The sequence below is a fragment of the Trichoderma virens genome (assembly GCF_000170995.1).
Source record: "Trichoderma virens Gv29-8 chromosome Unknown TRIVIscaffold_92, whole genome shotgun sequence".
NCBI lineage: Eukaryota > Fungi > Ascomycota > Sordariomycetes > Hypocreales > Hypocreaceae > Trichoderma > Trichoderma virens.
In genome coordinates this window covers 638,903-658,329 of record NW_014013657.1, presented here as the reverse complement: position 1 = coordinate 658,329, position 19,427 = coordinate 638,903, and the positions used below count along the sequence as shown (strand labels likewise).

The window sequence follows — 19,427 nt, the reverse complement described above, 5'->3', positions numbered from 1 at the left end:
TGGGTATCTCGCTTAGTCGACTCCTTAATCAAAAGGGACAATAGCCCGTACATAATGTACATGAAATCCAGAACCAAGACATTTATTCTCCCACTTCGCGATCATTATCCCAGTGTATAAAAGAGATGACTCTCCATTTCCATGAGTAATGTCTAATTTTCTTTCCCCAGAAATACAACGGGATCCACATAATGAGAACTCCCCCCGCAATTCCCGCCATGGCTCCAAACGCGTCCTGGTAGCCGGATAGATTGATCCAAGGGTTTGTTTCAAAGGAGAGGAAGAAAGCAAACAAGGCTGTTCTTTTGTTAGTAACAGAGACGCCGAGTGTGCATTCAATCGATCAACTCACCTTTGAATCCTGTCACTGCCAGAGTTATTTCACCTGCGACGGGCCGGTATGAATCAATGACATAGACGATGCAAATCGTGTTGGCCTGTGTGATGGAGAAATTGACTGCATTTCATGAGTCAGCGTCTGGTACTTTGTAGGAAGCATGAAGTAGGAAGGGATAGTTCTTACGGAGACCTAGTCCTATGGTCGGACATATCCAATGAAGCTTGTACTGGATACCGACGCCATAGAGGATCAGAGCAAGGGGGGTTGTGATTGCAGATATCATAACTGCCGGTAGTCGCATCTCAGGTTCGCGAATACCGCCGTTTCTTTTTGTTAGAATGTCTGCAACCTTATCCCCAAGATGCCCACCCGCAGGCAGTCCCAGTAAAGAGCCAATTACGCCAGCAATATAGCAGAGTCCAACCTGGTAGGATGCAAAGCCATATGTTGCATTAAAGGCTGAGGCTGAATTAGACGAAACAGCCACGAGAAACCCAATAGTAACGGCTAGGGCGAGAGCCGACCATAGCACTGGCGGAAGGACTATGAGGCCAAAGGGGCGAATCATCATCTTGAAGAGGTTCTCCTTGGTACCTGCAGCCTTGAACACCAATAGTGATTCGAAATAGCCCATCTTCTTTGAGGAAGATAGCTCTCCCTGGGTCGTGTTCGATGTTGATAGATCACTGGGCACCTCTACAGGAGGCGAGCTGTAATCGTCGATCCGAGAGTAGCTGGTCTCGGGAACAGTGAAGAGCAGAGCAAGAAGAACAAAGCCAACTAAGGCCGAGCCAACCTGATAGATGGTTCGCCAGGTATGGTGGATTGTGATGAGACCGGATATCACCAATCCTCCCGACGCACCCACAGACAAGAAGCAGGTGTACGCAGACATGATCCTGCCTCTTTCGTGGAGAAAGAAGATGTCGGCAATGGTGATGGGAGCAAGCGTCTCCGCCGCACCGGCACCGAATCCCATCAGAATCCTGCCTGCCAGGAACCTGCCATATGATTTTTCAAAGATGAGCCATACCGCCGTGGCAAAGTAAATCATGTAGCTCACGACATACACCGGCCGGCGGCCCCATTTGTTGGCCACAGGCACCCATATGATATTACCCAGTCCTATGAGCAGGGACGTGGTGGTGAAGAAGTAGGCCGTCTTTGGAATGGCGGACGTAACAAACGTGCCGTTAGCCAATGAATCTGGGAAGAAATCGGCGGCCGTTGCGGGCACCGCGATAGCCGGCCCGGCAGCAAGAAAATTGGATACGGCCATTGTTAGGCAAAGAACCCCGGCGACGTAGTACTTGCGCCATGGTGACCTGAGGCGGACAGACTGATGAGCTGAAGAACAGAACAGCTGTAGCGGATATCAACCTACCAGTTTAACGGATCGTTGGGGTCGGAGGACGGCGTGGGAACCAGAATCACGGCATTCGTCTCTGGATGAACAAGGCGCAGATTGCCGAGAGTTCTCTTTCGGTTTTTTTCCTTGAAAGATTCCTCGGCCTGCGGATCTAGCGCCGGGGCAATGACATCGTCTTGGACGACCATGACTGAGGGCACAAAAAATGGTGACAACTGGCTCCCTCGACAGTTCCCGAGGGCTTGTAGATTAGAAGAGAGATTTGACGCGGTGTCAAGGCCTTGGCATCTTTGAGGAATTGCCCGCGAGGCTGGTCCGGGGATCTGGTCAGAGAAGTCCCGTGAGCACCCTGGATAATACTACTGCCGGGTTCTGGATGGGTGGCATCGAATATTACTCGCGACATATGTACAAGGACCAAGTACCGTACATGTATAGGCTCAACGAAACGGGGGACTTCTCAGGGGCTCCGCGGAGTATCTCAAAAGGGAGGGCTAGGGTCCACAGCAGATATAGGCATAGACGATGTGATGTTGTCGAACGGACTGAGACATCTTTGCCCTATGACAGTTAAGCCAGGTTTGATATGCCAATGAGAATCCACAAACGCCACCGACGGCACGGTTAGGGAAAAGAGACAAGGAAAATTGCATCTCGCGAGGCTCCGTGGCGCCAGTCTTAGCATCCAATAGTGCCGGGGAGGGGAAGAAGGAAAAGAGCCCCGTTGGCGTAGTGGGTTATACTGATTCAAAGAATGTACTCGTAATATGTGGAGGACCAGGACCTAGTAAGATGTACGAGCCCGTCCTGGTAAGGCTACTAGTAGTACCTATGCATTTTCTCCAAGGGGATAATGCCCGTAGAAAGGAGTCCCAATCTGGAGATTGCTTACACGTCCAAGTACGTGGACTCCATGTAAGAGAACTCGTGGCAGCCAGCCACAGGGAACGACGCGAGGCTCTGGGGAGGCAAAGCAGCCAGGGGCGGCATCAAGTTCGGTTTCAGCATCCCTGCACCCGCATTCTTTATGCAGATTGCTATTCCAAGAGTGGGACGGCGCCACTGCTTTCGATGTTGGTTCAAGCACCATATCACTAATAGTAGCCGATAGTCTCAGCACTGCCTTGAGTTGCTCGGAATACCACCGTGTTGGGTGCCTGAGTTACAGGTTCCATCTCTGTGAGCGTAGCTTGGGTGTTTGATTGGACGAATGCCTTGCATGGACATGTGGCCCAGGCATTGAACGTACTCCGGACATGTAAACTAATCCAGTTGATATCATCAGATGTTTGAGGGTTGACAGTCGTCAACTCCCGAGCACCTCCGCTGACACATACCAGAAGCACTACCGGATATCTCCGGCCGCCTTGCGCCAAGTCGAGGCGCTCCAAGCCAAATAGATAGAGATTAGTAGAAAATTTTCACTCCAGTCCGTCGCAATGGGCTGCAAGTCATCGAGCGGTCCGCTGGTGGCAATTTGTGTCAAAGCCATTTGCTTGGCTGAGCCAAAAAGAAACTTGGAAGCTTGTCCCCAGCTTTTCCATCCGCCTAGACCTCGCGTGCCGAGATTCGTGTTAAGCTTTGGCTAGGGCCACTGACAGAGTTTTGCAGCACATCCATAGTACGCCTAAACGGCCCCCAGCTGAAGAAATCGGTGTCCCAAGCGCCAATCAACGACGGGCTCGAGTTTCGGTGACCAAACTACTGCCGTCGACCATCTCCATCTGCCACGCTCGCAATTCCGCGCAAGGCCCGGGACGCGCATTTGCCGCAATCACGTACGGAGCACAGCACAGCATTACTCAAGCACAGCATGTAATGAGTCCACAGGCAGCCTCTGAGGGCTCCAGCAGCCCAGCAGCCCAGCAGCCCAGCACCCTAGCAGCAGCACCCCAGATCGGCCCCCACACATGCTCGGTCACCTTCGCAGAAACGGCCCTGCAACAAGCCCCGAAATATGTCCTCCAGCTCCGTCTTCAGCCCTGGCTTCAAAGCTCGTCGGGAAACCCCTCGACTCAACGAAATCTCCCGATATTCCACCGCTGACCCTCCTCACTCGCAAGGCACGGCTCGGCAATGCCCTGCCATTGGTGCTGGTACGAGGTATTGGTACCGGCACTTGTCCGTGCTGCCCGCCCGCTGTGGCGGTACTAGTACCAACTAGCATCTGCTAGCAGCCTCTGAAACCCGGTACGTACGCGTACTCAACCTCGACAACGTCGACAACCTCGAGTTGATCATACCAGCACACGCAGGTTCCTTGGTTCCTAGCACCAACACTAACACGACGACTAGATCCCCTTAGCAGTGATGCCAAGCTTCCTCGCGCACATCAGCTCGCGCCGAACCTACACGCGACGTCTCGGTCAAGGCGTCTAAGCACCACGTAGCGCCATCTACTATTACTCTCTCGGTAGCTCTGATCGGCTTGTGCTTGACAATACTCCTTAGCATTCCAGCTCCTCAGCCTTACCGGCACTGGTCCAGCCTTTGCTCCGGCCCCTCTAGTCCGGGGGGTTCATCTTTCAGCTTGTTCCAACTTCAGCTTGAGGCGGCGCCTTCTCCTAATTGCCAACCCTATTCGCGAGGCTGCCCTCCAATCCTGTTCTCGAAAGGCCTTGATGTGGTATTAAACCCTGCCAACCAGATTACCGGGTGGACTCGGGGCCTCCGCCGCTCCGTAGCCAGCACGCCATGGCCGGACCATCTCTATCACACATCCTCGATCCCCCCATGGGTCCGAGCAGCGATTCTCGGCCACTGCCCGCGCCTGACTCTGTCCTTGCGCCTTTGTCTGTACCTCTGTCTGTGCCCGTTTCTGCGCCTCTTCCGCCCTTCCCGCTGGTACAGCAGCCTGTTGTCGACTCCGATGCTGTCCCTACAAGTACGGTAGGCTCTGCGCCGTCGAATCCTGCCAGTATGGTTCCGAGTCACATCGCCATGCCAGCAGTGCCGTCGTCAACGACAGCTCCCGGCATTGCTACTGCCGCTGCCGCTGCTGGTGTAACACCTGGTGTCACTGCCGAATCCTCAGGATCGGCGTCGCACCAGAGCCACCAGAATAGCAATCCCTATGCTTGTCGTGACTGTGGACGCGCTTATTCACGGCCAGAGCACCTTGTTAGACATGTCCAGACTCACACTCTGGGGCGGCGCTTTGCGTGCGAAATCTGTAAAAAGTCCTTCGCGCGGAAGGATTTGCTGAGACGCCATGTCACTAATCATGAGAACGACTCGCCCAAGAAGCGTCAACGGATGGTTTCGTCGCCAAACTCCAGCCGTGTAACCCAGGCCTGCCCTCCCTGCGCCCTTGCGCGCGTGAAATGCGACGAGGCAAAGCCGTGCAGGCGTTGTGTCAGCCGTAACCTATCATGTTCTTCCTATGAGACCAGCCCAGGCACGTCTATGCATCTTGTCCATCTTCCAGCAGGTGGGCAGGATGCCGTGGAGGCTCATCCAACCGGCGTTTCTTCTGTAGGATCCACGGACCCTAACTCTACTCTTCAAAATGCCTCTACAAATCTCATCCGCGACAACACAATTAGTAAGAGCAGCCCTCTGTCACAGTCTACCTCGTCAAGGCAAGACGACAGCCAGCTGACGACGCCGGATATGGGGACAGACCCAGGTAAGTCTCGTGATTAATCTTCGGAAAATGAACCCTAGATTATACGTTTATGCTGCTTTTCATTTGGGGGCGCCAAGACTGACAACGAGCCCCCTTTTTAGGTAGTACTTCTAACATCCTAGCTCAACCGAATGATCCTTTGAAGGCTGGTTCAGGTCCTATGGAGCTGAATAACACTCCATTTTTCGACTTCCTGCGCGATGTCCTCTACTCCCAACCAGTGGATTTGTCACGGTCATCCGAATCTCAAGGTCCAGCCGTGTTGGATTTTTGCGACGACATGGATATGGATCTGACAGATATGGACTTTGGCCTCCTAGAGCATTGGAACCTGGATCTAGACGACGGTTCCCTAATAACGCCTACATTAGCAAGCCACAACACCCAAAACTCAATGGAAATGTCTCAAATGCGACAGAATCTTGCCAACGTCTGGGGGGAACTACCGTGGAAGTGGGATCCGACCGCCAAGGACAATGCGTACACCGAGCAAGGCAATCTTCCTATATCCGCCAAGGATATTTCCAATGCTCAGTTTCAGGAGACTAAGAAACAACTGGAGCGAGTGGTCGAGCAAAGGCTGAATCTTCCCAGCCGCGACCAGATCCTGGCCATTGTATTGAAGACGTGTCGAGATGCTTCCATGGCCGGCCGGGTAGCCGCTTCTTTTCCAACAGTCGACGTTATGGATACAATGGTTCAAGCCTTTTTGGCTGCTCATATCCGTCAAGTGTCGACATGGATACACTATCCTACTCTCAAGCTGAATGCGGTATGGCCTGAATGGATTGGGAATGCAGTGGCTGCCGGTGCTGTCTTGATGCCAGCTCCAACCTTGAGAAAGTTTGGATTTGCTGTTCAAGAAGCAGTTCGTAAGTGAAATTCCTATATCCCCTGTTACCTTTTTTCTTCATTGGCAGAGTTATTATTCTTGTTGAAGAGGCATCGTGAGCTTACACCAAAATCTGCTAGGAATTACAATACCTGCTCGGGTAAGATACATTGACCCTCAACTGGCAATCGGATGTGCACCAAAAATACATGCCAGCATCTAACCCATGTGACAGTTCGAAGACAACAACACGGCCATCCAAAACCTTAGTCTTGTCCAATCTCTCATTCTCGGGCAAGATATTGGCTTGTGGAGTGGTAACCGTAGAAAAATGGAGATTGCCGAATGCCATCTAGTGATTCCGGTAACGGTATGAGAAATTACACACTCCGACTTTGTCTTTCGCACGATTACTAAGTGTTGCTAGATGATGCGATATCGCCGATTGTTCCAGCGATGCATGTACCCTGTCATCACAGTCGAGCCCTCCGATGAGGGTGAAATACTAGAACAAAAGTGGATGAAATGGGCGGCTGCGGAGCAATGGAAGAGGTCAGTTTGTGATGGAGATGATGTTGATCTACTACTAACATGAAAGGGGGGAAGGCTTGTATTCCACTGTTACATCCGGGAAGCTCAAATATCTATGACGGCGTTGACAAATCCGTGCATGTCGTATGCCGAGTTGACGCTACCTCTACCGGAACAGAAAGACCTGTGGTCCGCGAAAACAGCGTCTGAGTGGAAGGCCATCTATCTGTCAAGATCAGTTGGTCCAAATTCAAGAATGCCGTCAATCGCCGACATGTACGGGGACGCACGCCAATTTGCCGACAACAGCACACGCATTGACATGCAACTCTCTGTCTCCATCTTCCTTCACGGCTTTTGGTCAATGGTTCTGGAGTACTCTCAAATGAGCGTAGTGCACCAGTTTCGTAGCTACTCCAAAGGAGCGTCTAACTCGATGCTCAGCTCGAGACGTGCAGATCTCATGAGAGATCTGCAGTCGTTTCAGTGTGTCGCGAACAAATTGCCGGACATTTCTCCTCAAGAAAATGTTGTCATGTATCTTCTCATGATGCACTTGCATGTGTCTTTGGATGATCTGCAGATATTTTCAGGCAAGCAAGGAGAGGAAGAGGCCCGCCGTATGTACCCCATTCTGCAGCAATGGACGGCCAGTCCCGAGTCCTGGTATGCAGTCTGGTGCGCGGGTCAGATATTTCGATATGCCAAGCTATTTCCTCTGGGGTCCCTGAAGGATTTCTACGCCATAGCAGTACACCATGCCGCACTTGCTTTGTGGACGTACGGCGTTGTGTTCCGAGCCAGCCAGCAGCAGGACATGCCACCACAGTATGGATACGAACCCATGTATCTAGACGACAGCGGCGATGCCAGTTCGATTCAGCAGTTTTTGAGCTTTGGGCAGGGAAGGCCTCTGATTCAAGGGCCTATGGGAACAAGCTCTGGCGCTGCGCCAGGCGATGCATCGGTTTACGATCCTCGTGCGTGTATGGATATTGCACAGGAGATTTTGCAGGCCAACTTTCGAAGGCCGCAGGACGCCTTGCCGCCTCTTGTGGAGAATCTCTGCCAGCTGATTAAACAGCTTGGGAATGCAGCGTGGGCGGTTGGATTGGGGTAGTCGGTTTATTTCTTCTTTTCTTTTGGACAGTGGTTTTTCTTCACTTGTCGTCGTTTATGATACCCGGGCGTGGGAGATACTGGCGTACAACGGACAGCATGCATTGTTAGGTACCTGTAGATTGCATATTAGATGGATGGATGGATATATACGGCTTCTTTTATTTTTTTGCTTTTTCCCTCTTTACATCAAGCAGATGGCCGGCGAGTGTTGGATTGATTGGATACCAGCCAATCAGTCGCTAAGAGCCACGTGTAGGCCTAAATCACGACTTACACTCCTGCAAGGATCCCTTAGCCTTTGCCAAAGTCAATTTGCATGTGCTTATAGGCCAAACACCACCGCTTCAGGTGCCTACTGCACAATTTGAACCATTATTGGAACAGCCCCCCACCACGCCTAAGCTAAGAAAAGCCGGCGTCCATGGCCCGCTATACTTGAAACGAACACTTGGGCAATCAGACATCTGACAGGAGCAGCGAGGCTGAGCCAGGATTGGTCATCTGGGATTCTTGCATGTGCTTTTCCCTCATTCATGAGCTATCGTTTATTCACCCAGTCGTTCTTATAATACTGGCGTGTCTTGTGCTTTTAACTTTTTCTCCGTCTTTTTGCTGGGTAAGAAACTTTTGATTGACCGCTTTCCCCTTTTCTCTCCCCCCAGCTCAGCCGCCTAGGTACTAGGTACCCAGTACCTGTATTTAGAATCTCGTAGTATATCCTCGTCTTGTCACCCATCCCATCTCTCTTATCTACATACCTACACATCACTTGGAAATCAACACACAACGTCCAGAGTCACTCGTCTGACCACGGCCATCAACAGCATAGCAGAAACACAGCACATCACAGCACAAAAGGCCTCAAAACATCTACGGGCAGCAGGGCATCTGTGGCCACCCGTGCATGTGATCGCGACAGCCAGGCAGGGCCATGGATTCCGCATCCAGCTTCCTCCGCTGGTCGCCGCTGTCCCAAACCGCCGTTGCAGTCACGACGACGGCCGTTGCCGCGACGCTGCTCCTGTGTGCCAGGTCGGCGCTGTGGCCGCGATGGGGAAAGGCGCTCCCGAACCCGCTTAAGACGGCGATTCCGGGACGGCCGAAGAACGAGATTGAGGAGCTGGTTTATCAGCCGGATGCCTTTCCGGGGGCGAGAGATGTTGATACACCGGTAAGTGGTTCTCTATGCATCGTTTGGACAAGAGTTTGGGGCAGATAAAGTAGGATGAGATCAGATGAGACCAGATGAGATGAGGCAAAATGAGGCGAAATGAGACGTGTGAAGAAGAACAGAGAAACAGCCAAGCATGTAAAGCCAAGAGTTGAAGCTAAATCTGCTGGCTTTCTTTCAGTATGGATCCATCCGCGTCTACGAATTCGGCCCCGAGAATGGCGAAAAGGTCTTGCTTGTCCATGGTATCAGCACCCCGTGCATAACTCTCTCCCGCATTGCTCACGGACTTGTCGATCGAGGATGCCGTGTGATGCTTTTCGTAAGACGAAATCGCCCCCCACGCCTCCAAATGAGGAGTGCCAGATAACCAGACTAATGGCTGCTATAGGATCTCTTTGGTCGAGGCTTCTCAGACGGTGTTGGTGACCTCCCCCACGATGAGCGTCTCTATACTACCCAGATTCTTCTCGTGCTGGCATCTAGCCCTCTTCCCTGGACCGGTAACAATGCTTTCCGTCTTATTGGATACTCCCTTGGAGGAGGCATCGCTGTGCACTTTGCCACTGCGTTCCCTCACCTCGTTTCGTCGCTTATTCTGCTCGCTCCCGCCGGTCTCATTAACCCTGAAGATTTCGGCGCCATGTCTCTCTTCATCTTTAGGTCGGGCTTCGTACCGGAGGGACTTCTCGCCTACTTGACGCGGTCTCGTCTGCAGCAACCTATTGCGGCAGCCAGGAAGCCTAAGGAAGCCTCATCAACTGCATCAGTGGCTGAAGTCGCGCTTGCAGAGGCCACCGGCACCACCGAACAGAGCGAAGGCGCCATTCCCCTGGAACAACACGTATTGATGTATGTCCGATGGATGGTTCTCAATCACTCCGGCTTCATCCCCTCGTTCATGTCATCCATTAGACATGCGCCCTTGACGCACCAGCATGATAGCTGGAGGCTTCTTGCGCGCCGGAAGCCCGGCACAACCATGGTTCTTTTGGCCCAGAATGATGAACTCATCGATGTGAACGATTACGAGCGTGAGGCTCTTCCGCTCATCGGCGGAAGGGACAATGTGGTTTGGAAAGTTCTTCCTGGCACACATGATTTTGTCATGACACATTCCAATTATATTCTCAAGGAGTTGGACGAAGTGTGGAAGTAAAGTGCTAGAGACATTTAGTGATTTAACAGTTTTTGATCTTTTTAAACATGAAGACATCACCAGCGAGGAATATAGAGAGAGCGAGAAAGAAATAGCACCTTTGCCCGAAGGGTAGGGTGCATTGATTTGAAGAAGAGATTTGTATCCATATCTGAACAAGAGGTGCGTATTAGACTTTTTTTTGCAAAACAAATGCTCCAATAAAATAAAATAAAAAAACCAAAACCGAATAGTTCGTTTAAACTCAGATGTCCATTATATGTTGTATATAGTGTATGCTCTCTCAATCGCCGCTATACTCTTACACAAGTTACCTGTCCAAGGCCTGGCTTTGACACTATTTCATCACGACCGTTAGCAAATTGCCCACCGATGAGGAGAGACAGCAGGTGAGAAGATAAAAAAGGATAGGAACTAACCATTTGCCAATAAACGCCCTTCTTCTTTAACAGCTCCAGATGGCTTCCCTGCTCAAGCAGCTTGCCCTCTCCCAGGACAAAAATGACATCGGCATTCTGCACCGTGGCCAGCCGATGCGCAACGACAACCATTGTGCGGCCCTTTCCGGCGCGCTCAAACGCCGCCTGGACGAGCTTCTCGCTCTCGGAATCGAGCGAGCTGGTGGCCTCGTCGAGGAGCAGGATTTCCGGGTTTCGAATGAGCGCGCGGGCAATCGCGACGCGCTGCTTCTGGCCTCCGGAGAGGGAGACGCCGCGGGAGCCGATGTTTGTGTTGTAGCCTTCTGGGAGGGAGACGATGAATTCGTGGATGGAGGCGTCGCGGCAGGCTTGGTGGATTTGTTCGTCGGTGACGGTGGCTTCGTCGACGCCGAGGATGATGTTGTCTCTGAGAGTGCCTGTGATGGGATAGAGTTGGCTTGAGGTTCTTTTTTTATGAGATGAATGGATAGAACTGACCTTGGAAGAGAGTTGGTTCTTGAGCTACAAGTGAGAGATGTTTGCGGTAGTCGAAGATGTTGACCTCGTTGATGTCCTGGCCGTTGCACAAGATGCGGCCTTTGTCGAGATCATAGAACCTATATAATACACCAAAACATTAGTTCCAATAAAGAGACATTATTGTTCAAGGGCTTTCACTCGACTGACCGTTCTAGGAGGGAAATGATGCTCGTCTTGCCACATCCGGATGCTCCCACAAGAGCCGCAAACTGACCCTTTTCAATGGTCAAGTTCAGTCCGCGGAAGACTGGGATGTCTCGCGTCGGGTACTTGAAATGCAAATCCTCCAACTCAATTTTCATTCCTCCCTCCGATTCGGGCAGACTCTTTGCTCCAGAAGTCTTGCCTTGGATCATGGTCTCTCTCGTGTTCAGGATCCTGTTCGACGCCGCCGTGACCTGCGCTGCGTTTGGTCCAAAGCCGAAACTCTGGCCCGCCGACTCGGAGGCGTTCATAATGGCCATGAAGCACACGAGGTAATTCTCAATCTTGTACTCGCCACTAACCAAAAGACGGCTTCCGTAGTAGAAGATGAGAGACTGACAAGCCAATGTGCAGCTATCGGCAAATCCAAAGAGGAAACTGACCCAACGAGCCTTTTTGAATGCTGATTTAACATGGCCATTGCACAGTGTTTCGAAACGCTGGGAGATGGGGGCTTCCAAGGTCAAGGATGTGACTGTTCTAAAGGCGCCAATAGACTCGGAGGCGAACTTGGAGCTTTCCGCAAAGACGTCGTTGTTCATCTTTTCAAACTGGATTTCATACTTGAAGCGCCAATATGACGAGGCTAGAAGAATAGGCATAACCACGGCAGCACCAACTAGGGCCAGCTTCCATCCGAAGGAAAAGGCAATAGCGATGGATCCGGTGAGATTGAAAATGGCAATGTAGACGCTGGCCATGTTAGCTCCCATCAGCTCCTCGAGTCTCTGGGGATCTCCCGCAGCACGAGCCGTCATGGTGCCGTGGGAATGATCCTCATCATCGAAAAACGACGTCTTTTGGTAAAGGATGGCTTCAAAATACTGCTGCTGATACTTGGCTCGAATAATTGACGCCATCCTGGTGGAAGCGAAGATTGCTCCAAAGTAAGCGCAGCCAACACCGATCGCCAAGATCGTCCACATCAGAGACCAAAACCGGCTCTCGTGCAGTAGTTCCTGTCCGGTAAATTGAAACACCACGACGAGTTTTGCAAACAGCCAGGCCTGCAGTGGAACCGCTGCTCCAGCGCAGGCGGCGAAAAACACCGTCAGAAACATCAAGTACCAGTGGCTTTTGGTCTCGTAAAACAGGCGGCCGAAGCTGTTGAAGATGTTCCGCTGCTTCTCGGTGCTGCTGCTAGTCTGAGCTTCGGCTTCAGAAATGGCATGGCTCTTTTCGCGGACTATATCTTCAGAGAGGTCTTCCTTTTCATCGCTGTCGTCGGACTGGGGTGATCCTCCCAACGAGAGTGCTTGAGCTTGGACGAGGCCGGAATAGACACCGCCATCCAAGGCAATGAGGCTCTCGTGCGTGCCCTCTTCCACGACTTTTCCTTTCTTTATAACGATGATTCGGTCAGCTTTCTTGATCGTGGACAGGCGATGAGCTATCGTGATTGTTGTTCGATTTTTAGCCACACGGTCGAGGGCAGCCTGGACTATACGCTCTCCACGAACATCGATCGCGCTTGTAGCTTCGTCGAGGATAAGGATCTTTGGCTTTCGAACGATAGACCGCGCAATGGCAATGCGTTGACGCTGACCGCCGGACAGCTTCGCGCCACTATCGCCAACCGCAGTGTCATAGCCCTATAAAATATCACAAAGTTAGAAAGAATTTGAACCTAGAGGAAGATGTTCGACCGACCTGTGGAAGCTTGTCGATGAATTCATCAGCAAATGCTTCGACACATGCTTCCTTGACCAATTCTCTTTTCTTCTCTTCCGACTCATTCTCCCACTGCGTCCCGATTAGGCCGTTTGACACGTTTTTGAAGATTGTATCGTTAAAGAGAAAGGGCTCCTGCTGAACTAATCCGATCTGTGATCTCCACCACTTCAAGTTGATGTCGTCTAAAGCATGACCACATGTTGTGAGCGTGCCACCGAGTTTCACGGGCGGGCCTGTTTCTTCTGGTTCTTGCGCACTGATCTCCTCCTCTTCCTCCTCGCTCGGCTTCTTCTTCTTCTTCTTCTTTTTCTGTTCCACGGCTTCTTCAATGACGTATTGTTCCTTAAGCGTATACCACCTTTCGATCAGTCCTACAACAGTACTCTTTCCAGAGCCTGATGGGCCAACAATGGCATTGATTTTGCCCGACTCGATGCGGAGATCCAACTCGTCTAGGATTTTGACATGGGGACGGCTTGGATAAGCGAATGTGACTTTGTCAAACACAATGTCTTCCGTGGCAGAAACTGCGGGGTCCATGAGATGGCCTTTATCCGGTTGGGGGGCGTCTATGACGGTGAAGAACTGGGCAGCGGCAACCGTAGCTTTACTGACAGCCAGAAGGGGGGTGGTGGTTCGTTCCAGGGAGAAGACGACCATCATGACAGACATCAAAACGCTTTCTCTATTTAGCGTCGTGCAATCATACGTATGACAGAGGGAAATGAACTCACATAACAATCGTCCCAACATTATCAATGTGGCCCTCGGCCACGGACCTGGTTCCATACCAGAAAGCAAGCGCAAAAGCGGAGAAGACACTGAAGAACTGTAAAATTGTTACCGAAGCTCTTCGTTTTTGACCTTGGAAGGCTGGAAAGTCTTACAATGAGTCCAAACTGCAAGGCCATGAATGGAGATGTGCGCTGAGCGTGCATTTTGGCTTCCTCAACAGATATTCCGTATTTCTTTACCATTCGACTCTCGGCGCCGCACGCTGCAATCATGCGAATGCTAGCAAACGTTTCGCTTGCGACGGCAGATGACTTTCCTTCAGCCTAATTAAGGGGGTTAATATACTCTCGACAGCATAGTATTATATCAATGGATTGGAGTATCACTTACGATGGTTACGCGCCCATGACCTTTGACGATGCTAGGCAATAGTACTGACACGGAGAGGGCAATGAAGAGAATCGCCGAGGATGTAACGAGCGTGAGAGCCCAGTTGCGAGTAAATGCAATGATGATGGCAGCAACAATGGTTGCGTTGTACTCAAAAAAGACGCCGAGCTTCTCCGAAATGCCAAGTTGGAGCACATTGCTGGTGGATGTGATTGTTGTGGTAGCATAGCCAGGGGGCATCGAATCGAGAACATGTATGGTTTGGCCTAATAGTGCCGTCAAGTAATGTACTCGGATGGCTGAGGATATCCGTATTCCAATCATTCGAAAAGCAAACTATTGAGATGCAACACCATTTAGTAATCTCGCGAGATGGTCGTAAATCATAGATTGCAAGTCGCACCTTGTTGATGTAGTTGAGCCCTAGTCGACCAAGGAACAGGGCAAACATGTATAGGCTAGTAATAATCTTGTTTAGAAAAGTAAATATTAAGCATCAAAATCAGGTACTGACGAGAGTTTATCTGCCCTTTTACGGAAGGCATCCTGGTTTTGGCCGGAAGCACTGGTAAAGTCGCTTATACTTCCGACGAAATTACCTGTAGCAAAACTGTGAGCCTCGTGCCAATGACAGCCTATATGGAATGCTACAAAACATGTTAACATGAAGCATCAAGGAAATCATACCAAAGACTACGTTCATCAGAGGCAGCGTGACGCCAGCGCCAATGGAGGCAAAGACGCCGGCAACATAGGCGACAAAGTCCCATTTTGTTGCGTATTGGAAAACTCGCTGCGGAGATGAAAAATAAGTATTAATTAGCAGCTCAAAGGGCGCCGTCGTGTTGCGCATTTCTTAAAACATACCACATAGTCCTTAAAGGAGGCTATTCGCTGCGGGCGAGTCTTTGCTTTCCCCTGCGCTGGTTCGGCGGTGGCGGCATCATCGATAGAGACGTGCTTCTCGGCCTCTACAGCTACAGGACTGCTTGCCTTCTCAATGTCGGCCTTTTCCATCACGAAGCGGCGAGGGCTTTGGAGCCGAAACGGATGAAAGAGACGCGGCAGACGGAGGGTATTACATGGATTTTGAAGCTGGCAGGATCAGAGACACAGATCAGAGACACAGGTGATGATGCCAAGTACAAGTAACAGCGCATGTACATGCACAGGCCCTGAGCTGACTACTGCCTCAGACCGATGAATACGACTAGCGGAACTTCACCGCGCTTCGGACCCTTGGAGCTTTTCTGGGCCCCGGAAGATTAATTCGAGATGGATGGGCGGGCTTGACGGATTCAAGAAAGAAGCGATCAATACGGACGAATCGCAGTGGATACTGTGTTTGCCGCAAGCAGCTTCTCCAAAGCTAAAATGAGGCAGCCCATGTGGTGTGTATTTTAGGTTCGTTTTGTTACGTGTACTCGCTGTCATCCCTGTCTAGGGAGGTAGATGCCTAGCAGAAGGCGATCGGCTGATTTTGGGGATCTGGTTCAACGCATGTCTGTTGATGTGATGCTCGGTTTAACCGCCGGTGGTGGGTGTGATGCGTACATGCACGTTCTCGTACAGCTGGGTACCTGTACTATGTGTGTTGTCCCCCAGATAAGCACTCTATCTAGCAATCTTCAATATGAACAAAGGTACATATGTACTGTAATGTTAGGATATGGGGTACCTTTGCTTTGATTTTTTAGCAGGCGGCGCAGCTCAGCAACGCTACTGTACGGCTAGGCTCCAGATTTGCTAACATGAGATGCCATCCTTAATTTCCCAATATTGTCAGCCTAGCTCGTTCTCAGCCGGCCTCGATTACCCATGTTTAAAGAAGAATCTTGAACCACAACATCTGTATACTCGTATCTATAAATCTCAATCTTTATATGAAACTCTCACCAATAATCGACCGCCCATAGTACGCGTACCACTGTGGCGCATATACACGGCATCGCAACACCACAGGAATGTTGGCAGCTTGGCTAGCCAAGTCGCGCCATGAAGGCAGCAGCTTTTCCTGCAGGCATCACCTGAAATTTCTCTGCGTTGATGACGTGGAATCACGCCCAGCAGCAGTACTGATGAATATTACTTGGTGTTTCACAGAGTGCAAAAGTCGGTAAGTTTGTGTTCATATGCGTCATTTGTATCCCTTGGGTCTCTGCACAGTGTTTGGTAGACAAGTAGACTTCATTCCATTGAGACCTCAAGTGGCGTCGTCTTGATCGATCTGCAAACGCTCGGTTACAGCGTCAAAGCGTCAAGCAAGACTTTCACTTGCCCTTTCAAGTAGGCGGTAATGGAAATTGCACGTACCTAACTGGCCACGTTGTACTGCACAAGGGATACCGAGACTCAGGCAGGCACACCATCCTGTCGGGGAAAATGACATCGTTGATTCTGGCCCTTCAGTCGGGCTGCTCCTTGACCCCGAAAAGCCGTCTTTAAGCCGCCACATGACGGCTCGCTTCGCTTACAATCCAGGTAACGGTACCCGACTTACTAAGTAACAACAGGCTGAGGGAATCGAGACATGCAGCTCTGCATTCATGTAATATTCTGTAAAAAGGATGACACTTGCGCTATGAGTCACGCAGCATAGTAGTGGTCCCCTTCATCCTCCTGCTTTCGAAATAACTCTGGTCCCTGAATTAAGCGAGGGGCTTCGGGGCCGCTTTCAGAGTTGCAAAGCCCGGAGAGTTTACCCGATGCATCAGATACCAGCTGTTAATTATAGGAGAAAAAGATGAAGAGGAATGACGGAGCATTAAGCATATTTCCCTCGATGCTTCTGCTCGTTCTTCCTACCCTGAAGAGGTTCACATCTTTAAAGTGCTCTCGAAAGGGCCTAGTTCCGCCGAGCTGCTAATATGACTTACATACTCCGTACACGTACCTATTCTGTGCATGCAAAAAGGCGGAGCAGTCTATTCCTTTAGATTTCTGGCTCTTTGCGTTCCGAACTAATGATATTTTCTAATACACGGCTAATAAAGCACTTACACAGTATCATGAGAATCTCAATGAAAGAGCAACTGCATTGTGCTTTGTGTTGTTGGCAGCATCACACAATCCCAGCGCCCGCGTCCTCAATTCCAGAATCCCGAGTTTCCTGTATTCCTTATCGATAACAAAATTCCGCAGTTCTGCCCCGCCTGTCGAGCCACCATCTAAACAGCGCTGATGACTCCTGCCACAACTCCAGGCCTAAATTTTCCCCTCTACCCCTCGGATGAAGATTGTTTTGGCTGCATTTAGGTCTCTTCGACCATACCGGCCATTGTCGCAATTGAAAAGACCAAGATCTGCGACCCCTCTCTCCTTTACTGTCTCTCTCTATCATTCACAGGCACCAGCTGTCGAGATGGCTCCCAAGACAAAGTTCGAGCTGAAAACGGCCAAGGGCACCAAAGATTGTAAGTTGTGACTCTTCACCGCGGCAGAAGAAAACTCCAAGCTTACTCACCCCACGGGAATGGCAAGGACATGGTCATCCGAGACAAGATCTTTAGCACCATCACCGAAGTCTTCAAGCGCCACGGCGGAGTTACCATCGACACACCCGTTTTCGAGCTGAAGGAGATTCTGTCTGGCAAATATGGCGAGGATAGCAAGCTTATCTACGACCTTGCCGACCAAGGTGGTGAGATTTGCTCGCTGAGATATGACCTGACGGTCCCATTCGCCCGTTTCCTGGCGATGAACAAGGACATTCAGAACATTAAGCGCTACCACATCGCAAAGGTCTACCGCCGAGACCAGCCTGCCATGACCAAGGGTAGGATGCGAGAGTTTTACCAGTGCGATTTCGACATTGCTGGTACCTACGATTCCATGTTGCCCGACGCAGAGGTCATTCGCATCATCACTGAAGTCTTTGAGGGTCTGGGATGGAACGGCGCATACACCATCAAGCTCAACCACCGTAAAATTCTCGATGGTATCTTCCAGGTCTGCGGTGTCCCGGAGGACAAGATCAGAACCATTTCTTCGGCAGTTGACAAGCTTGACAAACTGCCTTGGGCGGACGTCCGAAAAGAGATGACCGAGGAGAAGGGCCTGGCAGAGGATGTCGCAGACCGCATTGGAGAATGGGTTGTCCTGAGGGGACGTCACGAGCTGCTTGAGAAGCTGCGCAACGACGAGAAGCTTTCGGCAAACGAGTCTATGAAGCAAGGTGTTGCGGATGTTACTCTCCTTTTTGAGTATCTCGAGGCCTTTGGCGCGCTGGACAAGGTTTCATTTGACCTTGGCCTGGCTCGCGGCCTGGATTACTATACCGGCCTCATCTACGAGGTTGTCACTGAAGGTTCTGCTCCTGAGGCAACCCCTGGTTCAGAGGATGCCGCAAAGTCCTCCAAGAAGAAGTCCAAGGGCAAAGGAGATGACGATGACCGGTCCGATGACCCCACCATCGGCGTTGGAAGTGTGGCCGCTGGTGGCCGATACGATAACCTGGTCGGAATGTTCTCTGGAAAGACTCAGATTCCATGTGTCGGTATCTCATTCGGCGTCGACCGTATCTTCTCCATCACCAAGGCTCGGATGGCAGCAGACAAGTCAGCCGACCAGGTGCGCGGCAACGAAGTCGACGTCTATGTCATGGCATTGGGTGGAAAGGGACTGGTCAAGGAGCGCTTGGAGATCTGCGCAAAGTTGTGGCAGGCTGGCATCAAGGTAAGAGACTTTCTCATTCGATACCCTCAGACTTGATTAGACTAATGGGACATCTACAGGCGGAATTCCTATATAAGGCGAAGCCCAAGATGCAGGCTCAATTCAAGGCTGCCGAAGCCAACGGCGTGCCTTTTGCCATCTTCATCGGTGAAGACGAGCTGGCTCAAGGCAAGGTCAAGATCAAGGAGATGGGCCTCAAGGATGGACACCCCGAGAAGGATGGAGTGCTGATAGACACATCGCGAATGGCGGATGATCTGAAATACCGGATACAACGCAAGCGAGAGCTGGAGAGCATTACGATACAAGCTGAAGGCCTCAAGGTGGTGGGCGGCGTCAAGGGTGAGACGCCCAAGCCGGTGGAGGCTCCCAAGGTAGAGGAAGCTCCCAAGGTAGAGGAAGTCCCAGCAACGGATGCTACCACCGAAGCCCCGGCTTCATAGAAGATTTTGACGAAAACGAATGAATGAAATGGCATGCAATGCTGCAGTTTGAGTAACATACCCGTACGGCGTTATAGTGAAAAGAATGGCCGCGGCGGGGGCCTGGCTGTGATGGAGGTCATACAATAAGTCGGCCGCAGGATCGGACCCAGCCAAGTTGACATTTTTCATTTTGGTGTTATACTTGTCATAACAC

At 51.0% G+C, this 19,427-nt stretch overlaps 4 protein-coding genes across 4 annotated transcripts; 2 read left to right on the top strand and 2 right to left on the bottom strand.

Moving 5' to 3' along the window:
• Positions 1-82: 82 nt before the first annotated feature.
• On the bottom strand, positions 83-1,897 carry TRIVIDRAFT_38447 (uncharacterized protein; the record flags this gene model as incomplete). The annotated part of the gene is made up of 4 exons (XM_014094154.1): positions 83-297; positions 353-457; positions 524-1,665; positions 1,725-1,897. 4 exons carry the CDS (start codon positions 1,895-1,897, stop codon positions 83-85), a joined length of 1,635 nt encoding a protein of 544 aa, XP_013949629.1.
• Positions 1,898-4,403: 2,506 nt separating this feature from the next.
• Positions 4,404-10,146, top strand: TRIVIDRAFT_122444 (uncharacterized protein; the record flags this gene model as incomplete). Its single annotated transcript, XM_014094153.1, has 10 exons — positions 4,404-4,638; positions 4,744-5,346; positions 5,460-6,209; positions 6,310-6,329; positions 6,405-6,539; positions 6,597-6,721; positions 6,776-7,816; positions 8,771-8,993; positions 9,175-9,315; positions 9,385-10,146. Coding segments are annotated over 10 exons (4,035 nt in total), but the record flags the coding sequence as incomplete, so codon positions are not given.
• A 316-nt stretch (positions 10,147-10,462) lies between these two features.
• TRIVIDRAFT_37876 (uncharacterized protein) lies at positions 10,463-15,131 on the bottom strand (the record flags this gene model as incomplete). The annotated part of the gene is made up of 13 exons (XM_014094152.1): positions 10,463-10,489; positions 10,572-11,008; positions 11,070-11,188; positions 11,259-11,551; positions 11,618-12,907; positions 12,966-13,668; positions 13,724-13,818; positions 13,877-14,047; positions 14,115-14,450; positions 14,518-14,572; positions 14,629-14,713; positions 14,802-14,907; positions 14,982-15,131. 13 exons carry the CDS (start codon positions 15,129-15,131, stop codon positions 10,463-10,465), a joined length of 3,867 nt encoding a protein of 1,288 aa, XP_013949627.1.
• A 2,344-nt stretch (positions 15,132-17,475) lies between these two features.
• On the top strand, positions 17,476-19,231 carry TRIVIDRAFT_39157 (uncharacterized protein; the record flags this gene model as incomplete). Its single annotated transcript, XM_014094151.1, has 3 exons — positions 17,476-17,527; positions 17,569-18,788; positions 18,848-19,231. 3 exons carry the CDS (start codon positions 17,476-17,478, stop codon positions 19,229-19,231), a joined length of 1,656 nt encoding a protein of 551 aa, XP_013949626.1.
• Positions 19,232-19,427: the final 196 nt, after the last annotated feature.